This window comes from Sebastes fasciatus, chromosome 8, assembly GCF_043250625.1.
Source record: "Sebastes fasciatus isolate fSebFas1 chromosome 8, fSebFas1.pri, whole genome shotgun sequence".
Classification (NCBI taxonomy): domain Eukaryota; kingdom Metazoa; phylum Chordata; class Actinopteri; order Perciformes; family Sebastidae; genus Sebastes; species Sebastes fasciatus.
Window position 1 is genome coordinate 8,700,863 of NC_133802.1, and position 19,585 is coordinate 8,720,447.

The following is a 19,585-nucleotide window of genomic DNA, read 5'->3' on the forward strand; positions in this document are numbered from 1 at the left end:
GTCTGTGTCCTCCTGTACTCCTGATGGCATTTGCAAGCAGTCTCTATTATTACTATTATTATTATTATTCTCTGTCTTATATACTACTGTCACGATGTAGTGACAGTTTGAGCAAAGTTATTTTTATATAAGTTACCAACTGCAGCTATAAAGGCTGACATTAGTTCATCTTTTGTTTTGAATTTTCCCAACAAATCTACTGAAGAGACTAAAACCAACAGTGAATTTACCTACAAACATGTAGTGTCTTTTTGGCCTGATATACGGTAGTTTATACCTCTGTGCCATAGAGCTCAAATTACATTAAAAAAAATAATTAAAAAGAAATGACATGAGGATGTATTCTCTGTATTTAGGGGACACAAACCTTTTTGTTTCATTTAGATGAAAAATGGCCACAACTGCATTTTCAATCTCATGCAGACTCTACTGATCATGGTCAGGTTCAGTGTTTACATTGTTTGACGAGCTGACAGGAATAAACTATAACTGCCATGTCCGCTGTATGTTTAATGCTCATTGTATGGTATGGCTTGTTTATGTGTTTGAATCATTTTGGGCATGCTTTTGAAAAGATCACCACACAAATCAAATATGGATAAAAAAGGAAGGCTCTTATATGTATTTGGACTTAGAGAACTACAATGAATTTGCATGAAATGATAATCAATACACCAGCCTTATCCTTTAATGAAGAACAGACCATCATTAGAAAGTAATATTTCATATTACTGAAAAGTACTGCCAGGTAACATGAGCTGCAACTGAAACGTATCGGCTTTAAATGCAGTATGAGTGTCAGCCTTATCGTGATCTTACCGACTTTCTGTCTGGAAACAGGAGTGGAGGCCGACTAAGAATGGATTGGTGGACGCCTGCTCAAACACATGCTTCTCTGTCTGTACCCAGTCAATATCCTGGAGAGACAGACGGAGACAGAGACGGCATGAAGGAAAGATAATGTATTAACAATCAATTTGTCTGATCAATAGAATTTCTCTTTCTGTGGTTAAACAGACAGAGGGAGAAACACCACGCCCCAGATAAAAATGTAGTCTGTCTTGAGAAGTATCCTCACACTCGGGATTATTCTGAGGCTGTTTAGTTCCTGTTCCTGTTAAGACCTTGAACCACCAGTTAGTCTATCTACAGTATCTATCTATCTATCTATCTATCTATCTATCTATCTATCTATCTATCTATCTATCTATCTATCTATCTATCTATCTATCTATCTATCTATCTAGCAACGGTGAACTGATGGAAAAGGCTCCGATCCTCCAAGTTACATGTCTTCACTGTTTGAGGAGCTGTTTCAATACAAACTCCAAGCAGAACCAGAGGCGGACAATGCTCAGAGAGTTGAGTTGCCGTGTGTGACTACATCGGGCAACAGGGCAAGGATTGTGAGAATGCAAAAGGTACATGGTAGAAGAAGACATTGTGAGGGTACGATGGAGGTTCGTGGAATGAAACTACAGATATGACTAAAAAAAAAAAAAGCCAGATTTTGTACAGTAAGAGGAAGTCTGAGGAGCTCCGATGTGAAACATGGGAAGATTCATCCAGCTACGCTGATAACCTTTAAGGAGGAGAGCAGGAAGTTCAAGGATCATCTACAGAGACAATAGATTATTTTAAGGGGTGATCAGAACAGCAGGATGGAAATAATGGATTGAACTAGCACCTGTCAACAGGTATACTGTCTGTTATGTTGCACCATCAGGACTGCTTCAAATATCGCTGTACTCTGTATAGTGACAATAAAGGAATCTTGTTGTTCTAGTGATAACTAGTCAAAAACAGAATGGCCCAAAATGCCAGATGACACCAGTAAAGTAGATGCTGGGAACCCAGCAATAAAAACAAGTGCATTAGTCACAGTTGTGACAAGTGGAGAAGACCCAATCGACCAGCTATTGATTCTACGTACGCTCAAGAGAGCAGTAGCTTGGATTCTCAAGGTGAAGGGACTACTCAAACACCTAGTCCACAAATGTAAGGAGCCAAGGCGTGGCCTAGACTCTGGGTCTGTTCATAAGTAAGGAAGCACATCACTGGAAGAGAGCGAAAACAAGACTACTCACACTTCCTCTTCACTGACTACAGATGCAGAGGAGATTAGTCTGTCTATGACAAAGGAAAAGTTTTCTGAAGGATATAGGAACACTTCAGAAGCATGGATCAGTAAAAAGAACGAGCCATCTATAAAAACTGTCTCCAGTGCTTCGGCGTGGTGCATTAAGAGTCGGCGGAAGACGGAGCAAATCAGCTATGCCAGCAGCAGCGAAACATCTGGCTATGGTGTAGCACTGTGGATAGGTAGAAGTGGCAAGCGGGAGTGAAAATGTTTTTGTTTCAAAAGGTAAAAAGCAGACAAATATGGTTAAATGCAGGATTTTTCGTTAAACAAAAGCATGCTATGAATTTTGGAAGCGATTACATCTGTTTTTCTTTCAATAAACATTTTGCTTTTGGACTTTCAAACACTCCGGAGTTATTGGAATTGTTGGGATCACGCACGCAGCTGCCACAGGAATCTAATTTTACAAGTTAAAGGTCCCATATCGTGCTCATTTTCAGGTTCATACTAGAACACTAGAACGTTTCTACTAGAACATATTTACATGCTGTAATGTTAAAAAATACTTATTTTCCTCAAACTGTCTGCCTGAATATACCTGTATTTCCCTTTCTGTCTGAAATGCTCCGTTTTAGTGCATTTCAACAGAATTGCGTTGCTAGGCAACGGTGTGGGTCCATGTTTACTTCCTGTCAGCTGATGTCATTTACATACACTGCAACAGGATATAAACTGGGACACATTTAGAATGTTTATGTTTAAAACCGTGTAATGGTCTAAATATTGTATATTTGTGACATCACAAATGGACAGAAATCCTAACGGCTTGTTTCAAACGTGCAATTTCTGAATACGGGCTGTGTGTGTTTCTCCGTATATTCAGCATTTTGATAGTTCAAGAGTATTTATAAAGCACTCAAACCTGCTTTATAATGTAAAAGACCGGAAAATCTAACTTTTTACAATATGGAACCTTTAAGACTTTTTTGCCTGAATAATCATGCATTTCTGCATTTCTGGGTTTAAAGAGTTTAATCAGTCAACAGTATCAGTAATCTGTCAACTAAATTTGAAACCCACACATCGCTTTATTTCATCAGCAGGAAATAATAACAAAACAATAGTATGATTGTATGTTCTGTAACTATTATTATTAGTTAAACAGGATTTTCATAGCACTTAAACCTGCTTTATAATGTAAAATACCTGATAATCTCACTTTTTACAATGTGGGACCTTTAAGTGCAACAACAATAAAGAAGTTACCTTCAACAGTTGTCCGTCAGTCAAAGCAAGAACCCTTTCTGAATTACAGGACTATAGTATCTTTATTCAAAAATATTTTTTTCCATCATTGTTATCAGTCAGCTGTGGTTTTAATTGTTCATACTTCAGTTATAGAGAGCTGTGAGAGTTTAGCCTGAGGCGGGGATGTTTTATGCTGATTTAAAGTGCCATTAAGTTGATGATGGTTAATGTTTTATGTGATCCGAAACAGAATGTGTCTACATTTTGAGTTCCCCATGCTGTGCTCCAACACCATACGGTTAATTTATGACATCAATAGAGGCCCCATATTGTGCTGCACTAGATACCAAATTCCTTCTGGTCAACTCATTATTACTTGAGGAATTTATAATTATGCAGAATATGCCATGACAACACTTCTCGTATAGGTCATCTCAGCTCTTCAGTAGTTTGTAGTCTGTCTGTGAGAGCTCTTACAAGCTTCCTTTGATGTCAGGCAATAGACTACTAAAGAGATGAATTATTAAACTAATGCGCATGAATAGAGCCATGAATAAATGAATGTCCAATCACAACATTACAACATTATTCAATGGTTTCCTTAACTCCTCTTTATTAGGGTTAAATTGCATCTGTCTTATAGAGTCTAATTTGTTTTCTTCATCAGCTGTCACACAAAAAAATTGGGATTCAATCATTGGATTTTTAGTATAAAGTGTTTATGTGTGGAAAAGAAAAGAATATTATAAGTTGATGAGAGAAGTGGAGACATGAAGCTTATTGTGCAGATGTTGGATGATGCAGTAGCTCTGGACAGTGATCCTTCATCTGGCTACGAGACCAGTGGTTTCGGTGTTTTCAGGAGTTATATGTTGAGCAATATCGCCATCTAGTGGACTTATACAAAACAAACACAGCAAAGTCCACAGGATGCAGCACTAATCCCTCTCAACTTTGTCTTTAATTCTTTTGTTTTTAATTCGTTTTAAATGTGCAGATTATGCAAAACGAATTGTAACTAGTCAAGTATATGAATTGTGCTGAATAAATGACCTTGCCTTGCCTATATTCCCGTAGTGAAGTGGGCAGAGGTGCAACAGATCTTCAGATCATTTTATACAGACTGTATGATTTACAACACCAGTGATTAAAAGGCAATTTTATTTAAAGGATAACTTCAGTATTTTTCAACCTATTTTCCCATGTTTTTGTGTCCAAGTGACTAATGGAGACAACAGTTTTTGTAATTGGTCCAGTATTGAGCACGTTGTAACATGCTGCTATACGAGCTGTGAGGGCAGGTGAGCAGCGTCAACTTGTTTTCACCACCGATAGGCTCAGATTGTTATTATAAGTGTCTGACAACATTATAGAAAGGACCCTACAGAGAAATAAAGCCTTTTTCTTTCCTTTAGCTTGATCTTTGTTATAGTGTCCAAGTCCCGCTCAAGGAGAAGTCTCATTGTAAAATCTGAATATCCGTATACTCTGTCTCAAATAAATAAGGGCGTTTATCGAGTTCAAAGACCTCATCCACATTGTGGAAATCCTCTCAATATTCAGCCATGACATTGAAAATCTTTTAGATAACACAAAGCTACGCTATCTGTACTCCAAACACTACCCGGCTGACACTCACGTTTTCACCGTGGATGTATTCCACTATTCCAGCGTTGTCTTCAGACAACACGTCACCTCGCCAGATTTCAGACTCTTTCCATAATGTCAGACACTTATAATAACAATCAGAGCCTGTCATGGCAAAAACAAGCACCATTAGTGGAAGTAAATGACAGTGCCAGCTTGCCCCAATGGCACCATATTGCAGCCCGTGAGCAGCCCGTGAGCAGCTGCCGTCTACAGCGATCTACCGCAATACTGAACCATTTTCAGAAATCGTTGTCCCTATTAGTCAGTCAGACACAAAAACATGGGAAAATAGGGTCCAGGTTGAAAAACGACAGACTTTATCCTTTAACAAACGTTTTTGATGTTGCTCTTCTTCAGAGTGCAATAATCAAACGTGATTTGATTTCTTTCATGAAGCCTTTTGTGGAAAATAAAATAACAGAAGTGAAGTGCGGTCTTGTATATTTCAGGATTGGTAGTATCACTATTGAGGAAACAGCACTCAATGAGTTTAAAGAAAGTCCAATAGAAGTTGTGCACCTAAATTCACAGACTATGCTTTACACAGGAACAATGATCAACTGATAAGCTTTGAATCATCTGGCCTTCAATTCAACTGACTATTGACTGACTGTCAGAGCAATAAATGTAATATCAGAGTAACACAGTGGTTCAAAAATAATCATCAACATGTTAAGTCTTGTTTAGTGGATCCGTACACAAACAGAAATGTAAAAACAATTTCTTTCATAACAAATATGTTACGGAGCTACGACTTCTTGATGAAAAGCAACGAGGTGCATGCCTGGAGTTTTGTTGTCACGGTGAGGTTGTTAGGTTGGTGCCATCATGTCTGCACGGGGACCAAAACCAAAGTCTCAACTCACTGACTGTATGTGGCAACTTGTGCTATAGCTAGAGACACTGCATGCACTCACTGCCTCCATCCACCAAGAAGGAGTGGGCAAATGGATTAACAGTTGTTCGACAAAAAATAGTTCCACAAATTGCTGTTTTTACATTTCTGTTTGTGTTCAACTTAAAACAAATAAGATACAATATGTTATTAAGTGAGTTTTATTAAAGGTGTTAGTAGGCATATTATTGAGTTTTGGACAGAGCCAGGCTAGCTATTTCTACCTGCTTCAAGTCTTTATTCTAAGCTATGCTTACCATGTCCTGACTCCAGCTCTGTACTTAATACATAGACATGAGACTGATATCGATATTTTTCTAATGACAAAAAATAATTCTCTCACTTGCGAAAATGTGGGAAAAAATTTGTACTTTGCCAGTAATTAATAATAAATGTGAAAGGTATGTATGTCTGCATATTTCCTGCTTTAGGAGTATTATGCAGACTTACACTTTTTGAAATTAATTTAACGATGTGTTCATCTGATGATTCATCACTGCAAAAAGGATGTTATATCGAGATTTCATCTTCTCCAGTGAGTCACCCACTCACGTATTCTTGCTTCCTCCTGAGCCCCTTTTCCAATTCATAAGCTCTCTGCCACTTGTGTTCCCCCCACCCCCCCATTTGTCTGATTCCCTTTTAGCTCACTCCTTTCAGAAGCTCCTATACAGTCTCTGACTCAGTCTTCTTCACTCCCTTTTACTCATTCCAGCTTTCCATCTCTCCATCTGTCACTGTTCAATCTCCCCTCTCCCTTTCCAACTTGTATCCATCACATTATCCTTCATCGCTCATTAACGCTCTCAGACCTGTTACATAGTCCAGCAGTTCTTGGCCCCTGCATGCCTCCGGGACCCCCAAAGTCCTGCTGCTTCTCATCCTGACCAGCTAATCAGGGACAGATTCACATTTGGAATGCAAGGTCAAAGCAATTAAATAGACCGTATTCAGAATCCAAAACCAGCAGTCCTCTATACAACATATACTGAAAACGTATTGTATTATACAGTATGTGTGTATGCAAAAAGTATTTAAAATTCATCTCTACATCCACGAAACACATTTAACCCAATAGTAGTGTTGTTGTACTTCAGTCTCTTGTGGTCAAAATGAGTATTACAACAACAAACACTTTAACTCATCCTGACAACAACAAAAAAATCTCCTGCTATGGAGCCCCCCTAGACCCCTAGGAGAAAATTATATTAACTAGTTCCCTCAAGTTAGTGACTCGTTCCCTCAAGTTAGTAAGTCGTTCCATCAAGTTAGTAAGTTGTTCCCTGAAGTTAGTAAGTCGTTCCCACAAGTTAGTAAGTTGTTCCCTCAAATTAGTAAGTTGTTCCCTCAAGTTAGTAAGTTGTTCCCTCAAGTTAGTAAGTCGTTCCCTCAAGTTAGTAAGTCATTCCCTCAGGTTAGTAAGACGTTCCCTCAAGTTAGTAACTCGTTCCATCAAGTTAGTAAATTGTTCCCTGAAGTTAGTAAGTCGTTCCCACAAGTTAGTAAGTTGTTCCCTCAAATTAGTAAGTTGTTCCCTCAAGTTAGTAAGTTGTTCCCTCAAGTTAGTAAGTCATTCCCTCAGGTTAGTAAGTCGTCCCCTCAAGTTAGTAAGTCGTTCCCTCAAGTTAGTAAGTCGTTTCCTCAAGTTAGTAACTCGTGCCCTTGAGTTACTAACTTGAGTTACCTCATAGTGCACTTCCTCCAATCATTCCTGACAGTCAACTCATTGACTTCAGTAAAGTTGGAAAGATATTGACAGATTCAAACTTCCTTGATCAATAACTCATAACAGAAACATTGTTAAAACACAAACGACGGCTCTTTCTAACCGTAGTAAGGTAGACAACGAACTACACTCTCATTTTAATCACAACAAGCCGTCCTCCGAGCTGGACACATAACATTGGTCTCTATGTGGAGCCGACTGTGAGACGAGTGGTCAGGGACCGTCTACAAAGTGCAACGCCGAAAAGAGAATAATATTCGATAACTTCAGTATTAGTAGTAGTAGTACCATCAAAATTACTTCACACATCAATGATCTCCTCATGGTTGTACTACAACATTTAGTTTGGAAAAATATGATTTTGCATAATTTTGGTGGCACTACACTTTATAACAGTGAAGTTATTGAATATTTTTTTCATTAAAAATTCACCAAAATTATGCAAAAGCATATCTTTCCAAACTAAGTGTGATATGAATGGAGGCAGTGCACTATGAAGTAACTCATGCCCTCGAGTTTGTAACTCGAGGGCATGAGTTACTAACTTAAGGGAACGAGTTAATAACATTTTCTCCTGTGGGTCTAGGGGGGCTCCGTAGTTTTCAACTGTTTTCCCAGATGAAAAGAAAAGTAACTTAGAAAAATGTTCAGCTCAGCTGACATTGGGCGAAGGCGGGGTACACCCTGGACAGATCGCCAGACTATCACAGGGCTGAAGAAAACAATTTAGATCAAAGTTAAAAAATATTTTTTTTTTTTCCTTCTCTTGCCACTCAGGGCTTCCGTACTAATACTACCCTTCGATTGCATTTCTACATAGCAAATGTATAAATACTATAAGTCTAGATCAGCATTCTTCTGGACAGACAGATAAAATTATCTTTCAACTGGAGAACACTGTTAATGTCATCTATGAACATCAGATATCACCAACATGGCAACTGAATTCTGCACTCAAACATGCAGAAGAAGCACTTTGTCAACCAACAAATAAAAAGTCTTGTTAATCAGATTTCAAGGATTATGTGATGACATGCTGTAGAGCATCAACCAACTCTAAGTACCTTCAACATGGTTATGTACCTGTCCTCCCTGCCCCTGTCTCACATCTTTGACATCCCAGGTGTACTTAAGTGTCTCACCTCATCGTCGTGGACCAGCTCCTTCTTCACCACCTTCATGGCGTACGCCTGCTTGTTCTTCTTTAGCCGAACCAGCAGGACCTTCGCGTAGCTGCCACGCCCGATCACTCGGATCAGGTCGAAGTCACTCAGCCCGAGAGCCAGGCCCTGGGACAGCTTAATGCCATCGATGCCATCCACTACTGCTTTAATGTCCTGGAGGGGGGGTCAGAATGGTCACAGTGCTGTGAGTGTATTGATGCATTCACAATATTATGTTCAAGTTTTTGGTAGAAGTTTACCCAAATATGTAATATGTGTATTGTATTGAAAACAGGACATTATTACAGCTTGTGACTGCAGTCAAAAGAAAGGATTACAAACTACAAGAACACAAATGGAACTGGAAACTTCTAATAAATGAATGGCAAAGTAAGTTCTGTAGAGATTCACCTCTGTATCTGCATCTTCTGTTTTATCCACTGAACAGTTGTGTGGTAAAAAAGATACTGCAAAAAACAGACATAGAAAGACACATTAACATTGTGACTGAATAGAATCCGCACCGACAGGTTTAACATACTGTTCTTTTTTTTGGCCAGTAGAGGGAAGTAGAGTACAATAGAATCAGGTCCAGCTATCCACAAGGAATACCAAACTAGGTCAATCTGAAGCATCTCATATCAGGGACTCCCAGACCAACAGACCCCCGCATCAGTCCACACAGTCTCCTTTTAATAGGATTTACCACTCTGTTCTATGGGAGCCCATCAGAGAGCAGTAATGTGCTTAGATAACAGTTGAGACTTACATAGTTACATAAGTGATGATGGTGAATGTGAGGTGAAGTTACCAGGGTCTAAAGTGAATCTTTTGAACAAAGTATCCACATGATAATTACCTCCACAAAGGCCGAAAGCCTAGGAGGGAGGTTATGTTTTCACCGGCATTGGTTTGTTTGTTTGTCCGTTAGCAGGATTACTCCAAAAGTCCACAATGGATTTGAATGACATTTTTTGGAGGGGTGGGCTGCAGCACAATGAACAATCCATTTGATTTTGGTGGTGATCCGGACCATGATCTGGGTTCAGGAATTTTTTTAAGGCTTCCGATCAGCCAGAACATTAAGACCTCTGGGTATAACACATGCGCAGTGTAGCTGGAGGAGGGGGGTTGGGAGAGACAGCTGTAGATTCGTTGTTTTTTCACATTAAACTTGTGAAATTACAGTTGAGTTCGACCAAAGCACACTTGGTGATTGTTGGAAAGAGTAACGACGACGGTTTAGGTGAGTTTTATTTTGTTTCTGTCCAGTTTGAATGTAGTGTTTTATGATGCTCCGCTACGTACAGCTGATCTCATCATAAACAAAAACACATGTGGATGATGGCGCAAGCTGAACGGAGAGGGGGGGCAATCGTACTCGGGCACCCGAGTGCCATTCTAGTTACATCATGTGTATAGACTCTACTGTACATGTAAATATACAGTGCAAATAGTGTCTTCATTGGTACCGCTAATGATCAGTTTACCATGGCACGTCTGTGTCACCATTTCCGTCCAAGTGCACCTCCTTAAACATTCAAACTGTGCTTAAAACATGAGAAATGTGGTACTTTATAGTGAACAACAGGAGGTTGATATTTATATCTTTTTTTATTAGAAAGTATAAATTGTTTTTCATTTAAATGTCTGGAAGAGCCCAGTAATAAAACTGTCAAATCATCACTTCAGTTGTTGTTTGTCTCCGACTCTCGCTCAAGGAGAAGTCTCATTCTGAAATCACGCCAGAGGTGACTCGTTGCCAGAAGACAACGCTGGAAATGTGAGTGAGAGTTGGAGTGAGGGAGAGAGGGTGCTATCAGAGTTTGTAATGTCTGAGTACAGAAAGCGTAGCTTAGTGTTATCTAAAACAGTGGTTCTCAAACTACGGTACACGTACCACTGTTAAAAAACTTAATAAAATAAATTTAACACATATAATACTATCAAAATACTACTACAAATGAAACTATGAGATCATTGAAGTGGGATTTAAAATAAGTTTTGGCTGTGCTGCAATATTTTTATTTTGTAACAAAAAAACTTATGCACGCGCTACTACCCCGCCACGTAGCAGCTACACAGTTGGGTAGTAGTGCGTGCAAACATCCCCGATTAGTTACAAGCTAAACTGTGATGACAACACAGTAAGCGGAGGTGGCTAAAATGATGACGGGTTCAAAAACACTGCAATCGTGGCTCCAAACAGGAACTATTAGGAAGAGAAGTGTGGGATCAGGAGGAGAATATTTCGAGCAGCCCTGTAGAAACTGAAGTGGACGACAGTGAACCGAGCACAACTGCTAGCGGCTACTTCTGCAGCGCCAGTGAAGTCTCCACAGCACCTGCTAGCTGCAAACAGCGTTTTGATGCGTTTTTGCAGAGTATTTGTATTTTACCATCACGATGAGTTATATTTTACCATATCTACCACCACCACCACCACATGCACTGTCACTTGTCCTTCCAATGCATGCACCTTTCCTACTAATGGGTACAAAACAATACAGAAAGATACAAAAGACATTTTTCATTTTGATGTAACTGGACAGCCATAGAATTATGCATGAGTTATGTGCAGGTCCTGTATCCTGATAATAGTATCCATCACCAGGACTATCCTTTATTAAACTGCTCATCCCTTACATTAACATTTACGGTTAACTGGATTGAAAGTTGCCTTTTTTTGTAGCCTTGTATCTCAAACTGCCGCAGAATCTGAAGTCTGAAGATGTGAGGCAAATATTGAGCGCGTACATTATATAGCTTAGAAATAACAAAACAACTGGACCCAATAACATGGATGGCAGTATTCTACGTGAAAGAAGAAAGTCTTACTTCCGTCTGTGTCCTCTGTGTCATCTGGTGGAAGGTCCACTTCTTCACTCTTGGCATCCGAAGGGGGCTCCTGTGATGGCATAACTGGATCCTGAACAAAGAAATTCAAAAGTCCATCTAAACATCCTCCGAAAAATTCCCGATAACATCCACTGAAATATACACTGATGGTTTCACACTCCTGGAGGAGTGTAAGATGAATCATGTTTGCAAGGAAAACTCTGTGTTTGGAGAGATGCTCTCAGCTAATGTACAGAAATGCTGTTGCGCCCAGACTCTAATGACAATGTGGGGGACGGGGGGTCATTTTATCTTATCAAGCCTCAAAGTCACTTATCTGGCACTGAAGATATCGGGTTGACGCTGTGATCAAGAGGGGGGATACCCACTGCTGACGGGACAGTTAGCGCCCAGAGCTACATTGATTTTAGTCGGGATTTTGGTCTTCAGGGGCGGAATTTGGGATCTTTGTGTTTGATCAGACCATGATGACATGGAGCAACACTGGTTTGATGTCTCATTTAAAGAGAATGGGAGGAAATAACGGGAGGACGAGATGCAGAAAGACAAACAGGAAGTGTACAAAGAGAGTTTTATCTGTGTTGTGCTTGAATGCATTGATCTCCTTGATTTTTCATGAATATGTCTGTGCTACTAGAGCAGCTTACATATTCAATATGGTGCAATGAGTAAGATCTGACCAGATTTTTAGTTTCAAAACATTCAGAAAAATGAACCAACATTACGACTTGTACCTCGAGAGACGATAGTGAGTCACTGTAGTGTCCAGACTGACCTCAGTCCAAGATGAGAGGACGAGGAAGTAGTAAAGTCAATCATGTTGAAGGTACAGGGTCTGGGTACATTTTGATAGTTTGTTTATTGGATTAAAGCCAAAGTAGCAGTACTTCCTGCCACTAGGAGACTATTTTGCCAGGAGGAGAGCAGGCACAGCTCCGGGAGACGGACTTTCAGTCAGCAGAGCTGTAGCACCCTGCCTGAATTCAAGCTGCCACAGCTCTGCTACCTGAAGGTCCGTCTCCCGGAGCTGCCGCACGCTCTCCTCCTGGAGAAGTAGTCTCCTGGTGGCGGGGAGGACAAACAAAAAATATGAGTCGTTTTCTCCTTTCTGCCACTATCAAAACCTACACGGACCGTAGAGCCCACTGTTAGTGTCGCAGTAAACACACAGATGGCTTACGTAAGCTATAGGCCAGACTGTGATGACAGTGTCGGGGGTTCACTAGAAAAAGGCGTTTAATCATTTCCTCTTATCAAGCCTCAAAGTCAGAGCTCTAATTCCATTTCTACTTATGAAAACAAGCTTTCTACTGTGAGTCTGGTTTGATTTTCAGTTAACCCTTCTGTTATTTAACCCTGACAAAAACCTCAACAACCCCGAACTCGATAAAGGATAATTTCAGTTTATTACAAAATAATGTATTCTATCTCTGGATAAAGTGCTAGGGAATCTGGCTAAACTGTTAGCTTCTTTAGAGGTGAGTATAATAACTGATAGCAATGATGGCCAAAACTCTGAAAATAAGGCCCACGTTGTAATAAACCATGGATGTATTGAGAGAACTGGATACAGCGTTGGCGGCGTGCCCCCGTTCATTCTTATGAAAGTTGTTCAGTGGCGCATGAAGCCTAAATGGCTCGACTTCTGCCTGGAAAAGTACCCGGATCTTGGGCACACAGAACATTTGCAGTAGTGTCCCCTCGGTCACATGACTCAGGGTCCCAACGTCATGCCATCGTCACGGCTCGCGCTCCAGCCTCATTCTGGGTCTCATTCACATGAACGGAGGAAGGGAAATAACTCTGGATTCAGCTATTAGTGCGTTTTACCACTTTTAAAACCTAATGATTTAAATAAGGGCTATTAGAGTGTTCGTACTAGGTAGTTTCATTACCTAAAAATTATTTGCTGAGTTACACATGTGTCTTTCCCCAATGTAAGTCTGTGGGAAAAAGTCTTTTTGGGCCCAATGCATCACATGACGGACACAGAAGTTGTAGTACCGCCGTTTAGCTACTACGAAAGTTGGGATCAACGACCGGCGCTCTTCCTGGGGGGCTTGTAATAAACCAGGACGATGCTTTGATTTGTCTCCAGTTAAGCATAACGTAACCGTTGCAAGTCACAAACATGCACAGTATATGTGTTAAACTTGTGCTATTGTCACATAACACCCTCGTGGTGAGGGAATGTAATCCTCATCATTCATGTCGATGACATGTAAGTTTGATTTCCGAGTTTGCTGAGAGACTTTGTTGCAGTCGGATACAACTGGTGGTACTGTGCTGTTTGCTGTCTGCTGCTCGGGACAAGATGAAATACTCACCATAAGCCTTTGGCAGGTCTGAGGGATGAGTCTGTGACAGCGCTTATGGACCAGCAGTTTGCAGTTGATACACTTGTAGCCCTGCCTGCCCAGCCCCCATATCCTTTCACTACAGTGGCCACAGTAGGCTTTCTGTAAGACACACACAGGACAGGACACACTGACAGGTTAGTCTTTAACTCACACACACAGTACTGATACAATCACTATAGATTTTTCATCAAGGATTAATGAACAGTAATTACCGACAAATGTATGAATGTGATGGATGTACAGTGACAGGTGACAGGGGAACCCTTTCCAGATGAGGTCATACATTATTACACATTTGTCCTTGCATTCTTGTATTGTTTTAACGCAGGTCTATTTTTGTTCTGAACACCACTTAGGCCAATATTCACTCTTCTTTTAGCTCCAGTTTGGTCTCCACTAATCTCTATAAACAGATATCTGTTTTCATGGTTGAGTCCGTAAACTGTACAACCAGGGTCTGAAATTAACTTGCTTCACTTCCTGCCACTGTGGCAGGTAAGTATTTTTTTTTTGTCTGCCTCCTTTGAAATCTCTGGGTTAAATGAAGGAATAACATTTTAGATCTGATGTCATTCAAAGTTCGATATATTTTACACAAAAAACATTATACACTGTACATGGTAAATTACAGTGTTCGAATTACACCGTGGAGGGAGGCTAGTGTACACAGTACTGTACTGTACTTTGTTATTGTCATCTATAGTGGTTATTTGCATAAAAACACACAATTCAAATGATTATGATTATTTAAATATTTGCTTTGATTAAAAGAAAGTTGTTAAGAAGTTAAACAGGTCATAATTCCCTCTCTAATATCTATTTTATATCACTGTGAAAACATCTTCTTCAAAAAACTGGATTTTATTCAAGTTTCTTGCCAAAAACTCAATTTTACGAGGTTACATTTGAACACATCGTGATAACGTTGTAATTTACCTTCACCCAATAGTAATTTTTCCTGAGCAGACTTTGAACGCCTCATAATAATAACTCAATGGCACCTCCGTTAGTAGCTCAGCTATTTATCCAAGTAGGACTGTGCTGCCAACCGGCTGCTTAGAGGTAACGTTACTAACTCTCCTCCTGCTGATTTCAACACAGATTTGTTGTTCACAATGTCACATTATCAGGGGAAAATAGGATACGTCCCTTCAGGTTTAGTAGCGTCATGCTTTTGAGCGCTTTTTGTTTCTCTCCAACGTGTCTCCAGTTAAACAAACTGAAACATGAAACGGCATGCGTATGCGTCATTGTGCATCCGTAACTGTCGGAAAGCATCAATAAAAGGAATCGCTAGTCACGGAGGCATGAGATGCCAACGGACAACTACGGTTTTCTATTCCCATCACTAGCGTTTTCCCTGCCTGCCAAAGTCAGGTATGTGTCCTGATGATTTCACCCGCCACTGCCAACACTTTACCTGCATTTGGCGGGTGCTAATTTCAGACCCTGTGTACAAGCTATACTAAACTGAAAATATGTTGTTCGTGTTTACATAATAGTGTTTTCCGACTCTGTTCTATCCTTTATATACTACTATTATCCTGTATACAGTATATTATCTATATGTATCTGGCCACATACATCTACTGTAAAGCTGAGACTTACTGAAGTTCACTCTCTGTTACATAATACGGTCTCTAGAGTCGGTTCTGTCTTTTGTGGGTAGTGTTTAGCTTGTCTCTTACATCGCTATATTAGTACCAAAGGATGTTCAGTGTCCCTGGACATCAATAAATCTGTCACCAAAATGTCCCGCTGGAGACCAAACACTTGCAGTGTGTGTGTGCTTTGGTGTATCGACAACATTCATTCACAGGGTGTGTATGCCGACTGTGTGAAGAACAAAGAGTCCCAGTCAGTGCTCTGTTGCCATGGAAATACTTCAGCGAGACTTCAAAGGCTTCCTTCAGTCTTCTTAATCTAACTCTACATAGAGGTTAAGGCGTACATTTATAAATTAATCACCAGCTTTTGTCCTGTTCCTTTCCCTACCACAGCAGAGGTAAAAAAGGACTGGTGAGGACGGCTGTCACTGTGTCAGGCTTTGGAGGGGCTAGAAACCTCCAGGGAGTATTATTAGTTATGCCTTTTATACCTTTAGAAGACATCCAGTCTCAACCCTTTTCTATCCTCAGCTTCTTTTTATGTGCTTTCTTTTTTAATCAGAGATCTGTAAGCATAGCAGAGGCCTTGTAAGTAAGACTCGGGGGCAAATTCACAGAAGGATTGTGCGGCTTTTGCGGCCGCTAAACCTGCACGAATAAGAAAAAAAAGAAACTGTGTACATTTTCTCAAAGCACCCACAAAGGGTGAAATGCACCTCTAACTGTGCTGCCAAGCGAATAGCGTCTCTGTGCTCCTGCGCTATTTGCATGTATTTAAATTAGGTAATAAGCAGACGATTGGCTTTAAATCAGCCCCTTTCTATGCAAGAAAACCCAATTACACTGTTTCCTAGCTTTGTTAAGCCAATGATTCCCTAAGAGGAGTCCAGGAAGCACCTGAGTTACTAGGAGACTTGGAGGAGTACTTTACTCAATAAACATTGGTACAACGATGATCATCTATAAAGGATTTCTTGACATGAGAAATCTTACCAGTTCCTGTATTAAGAAGAAATGTGTGTGTGTCACAATTCAACAGCTAGAATGAAAAAGAAAACTCTAATGTCACACCAAAATGTGTTTGTACCTCAAACCACCGAAAAAAGTAGACAAAAAAAAAACACAAAAAATGTCTGCATGCCTCCTTCCATGCCAATACATACTGTAGTTTACCTGAGATCAACACCAATCAATGATAATATGCCATCAGGAGTTGTTGTCCTATCCAAAGAAGTATTATAGTATAATCTAATGAATTCCTAGGAACACTTCAAAGCCCCAAGAAAACATTCAACCGTACAAGAAACATGAACAGTGGAAGTACATTAAATTGATGCACTGGCTGGCCTTGCGTCAGAGCAGCTGAGTCTGTCAGTGACGTCCTTGACCTAGCTAGACATCTGCCCACTGCTCAGTGCTGCAAGAGATGTAAATGTAATCCCAGAGTCTGCTCAACTCTGGGATTACATTAACTCCAGGATACACCACGTATTCATATCAAGAGTTGTCTACAAGGCATGACACGTTAATGCAGCGATATTCCAGTATGACCAGTGCCACATTTTACAACAAAAAGACTTCACCAAACTGAACAGTGCATCAGCCAGGATAAACAGGAATAACGTAATTCAGTCATTTTATTTTGGAGGAAACTGTCAAATTTCACTCCACACTAGCCACCAGAGTGAAATTAGCGTTTGTCATGGGGGGAAGCGCTGATTGTGGAGGTCCAGAGTCCTGGAGCTGCCTGCAGCTTGGGAATAAAGGGATGAGTAGATGAGAAAAGCTTTTATCGATTGACAGTCCTCCATTCAGCCCAGCAGACAGCATTACAGATCATATGAGTGCCTGGAAACTGACTGGCCGAATATGCTGGGAAATGATGTGCTGTCTTGATTCACCTCTGACAAAGAAAACTCATCAGAACAAACTGACCGATGACGTCAGCAGCAATCCGTGCAGTGAAGTCAGTTTCAGTTTGTAGTCTGTTTGTAGTCCGAGTACTTTTGACCAATCACATTTAAGCAGGCTTTGGTTGCAGGTAAACAGTCCGTGTGGAGAGAAAAAGAGGCAGAATACATTGGCCGAAATGCAATCTGGGATCCCATCGGCTATCATCTGACAGTGATTTAGCTTTTTATTAGAGTTGGTACGGTTTGCGGGTTTTGCCGGTTCGGTCCGGTGCATGAGCTTACACCGGTTTGATTTTATGCCAATCTGCTGATCCGGTATTTGTCACTATGACAAGTCTTGCAAATTAAAAATTAGTCTACATCAGCAACCATAAGGTGGTCCAGCTATACTCATTTTAGTGACAAGCTGCTCGTCCGAGTTTAGGTCTTGGCAACACCTAGTGGTAAAAGTCGGTAAAATACTGGCCGTCGCTCCCAGAAGCTAAATCGTCACCAAACCGATAGCCGAAGTACAGTATGCCCTAATGCATACAGTATGAGAAAATGACAAAAGAAAAACCTTTCTGTTTAATTACCGGTATCTGCAATTCTATGTTTTACATTTGAATTTCACTTAAGACAGGAAATCCCAGTTCCAAGGAAAAGACATGATTCACATGTAGTGATTAATACTAAATACAAAGTATTTCCAGCAGTATTCCCATTCCCATCAGCTAAGGCTGATGGGAATGGGAAAGAAGGAAAAACTGCGGTCTGCTGATGGTGCGATATGAAAAGTCAGGGGATCACCAAAGCTGTTAGAATTCATCATCCAACCAGCCCGGTCGCCAGGAAAAAATTCTGGCATTGTACGTTTCTAGCAAACCACAGATACTGTACACTGAATGCGGATGTTTTTGCATTCGGTCAGATCAAGTGACGTAGTATATTGAGAGGCCGTTACTGAGAGTTGCGTGGTATAATAATGAGTATAACAAGCAAGAAAGTCGTTGACTTTACATTGTTTATTTACGTTACGTTGTTATGTTATTATTTTAACACAAACCATGTTTTTTTTCTCACCTTAACCAAGTAGTTTTGTTTCCCCAGCCTAAACAATGGAACTGAAAATATCCCATCTAAAGGTAAATATATGTGAGCATCACTTGAGATTAATGTTTGTGAGTGTCCCTCTCAATTCAGCTCTCAGTCTGATAACACATCTCCTGTCAGTGGTAGATACTAACATGTTCCCTCTCAGCTGTTTGGATTTATCTTGTAGCACGAGAGGCTGGTGTCAGTCACCCCCCTAATGGAGGGCCTGTGGAGGCAAACAGCCAGCACTGACGACTGAATTCTGCTTCATCACGTGAGCTAAAGAGACCCCATTATGTCTAATGAGAGGGATCCACAAAGCAGCTTTCTCCGCTGCAACATCAGGGGGAGATGGAGAGGAGGGAGGGGGGGAGGAGAGAGAGATGGAGACAGACGTGTAGAGACTGAGAGGAAGGAGAGGGATGGAGTGAGAGAAGGGAGGAGAAACCTGACCTACTTCTCCTTGGCTTATTTATATGCTGAGGACAACATTGTGAACCAACCAGAAGCCTGGAAACTGGCATAGCAACAACAGCCAGAGAAATCCCAGCCAGACTGTCTAACCAACTGGTTAACAATACAAATTTATAATTTATAATAAAACAATATCCATGGAAATCTGAAAAAGCTACAAACAGTCTCCTAAAATGAACATCCACATGCATTAGCAAACGTGTTTTGTAAATTTGGAACGTTCATGAAAGAAATCTGCAAAATGTTCACTGTCAACACTTTTCTTTTAATTTAATCTACGATCTCTGAGTCCGAACTAAAGCATGATTTGTTTTTTTCTGTGGTTCTGTTTGAGGCAACTCAAAGCATTTGGTTATACCACCATCTTCCAAGAAAAAGTTCAACATTTTGGGGAAACGAATGCTTATTTGCTTTCTTTCCGAGAGTGAGGTGAGAAGATGGATGTCAGTCTCATATTTGTGTTAAGTATACAAAAAGTTAGAGTTGGTACACGGTTAGCCTAGCTTAGCATAAAGACTGGAAGCAGAGAAAAA

General features: G+C 40.4%; 1 protein-coding gene across 3 annotated transcripts in view; it reads right to left on the bottom strand.

Moving 5' to 3' along the window:
• prkcz (protein kinase C, zeta) overlaps window positions 1-19,585 on the bottom strand; it is a 135,541-nt gene that overhangs the window by 37,804 nt on the left and 78,152 nt on the right. For all 3 annotated transcript variants that reach the window (XM_074643133.1, XM_074643135.1, XM_074643134.1), the window contains 5 exons: window positions 13,952-14,083; window positions 11,604-11,694; window positions 9,177-9,232; window positions 8,745-8,939; window positions 820-917 (listed from right to left, as the gene is read on the bottom strand). In XM_074643133.1, coding sequence (XP_074499234.1) covers window positions 820-917; window positions 8,745-8,939; window positions 9,177-9,232; window positions 11,604-11,694; window positions 13,952-14,083 — 572 coding nt within the window. The remainder of the gene's footprint in view (window positions 1-819; window positions 918-8,744; window positions 8,940-9,176; window positions 9,233-11,603; window positions 11,695-13,951; window positions 14,084-19,585) is intronic.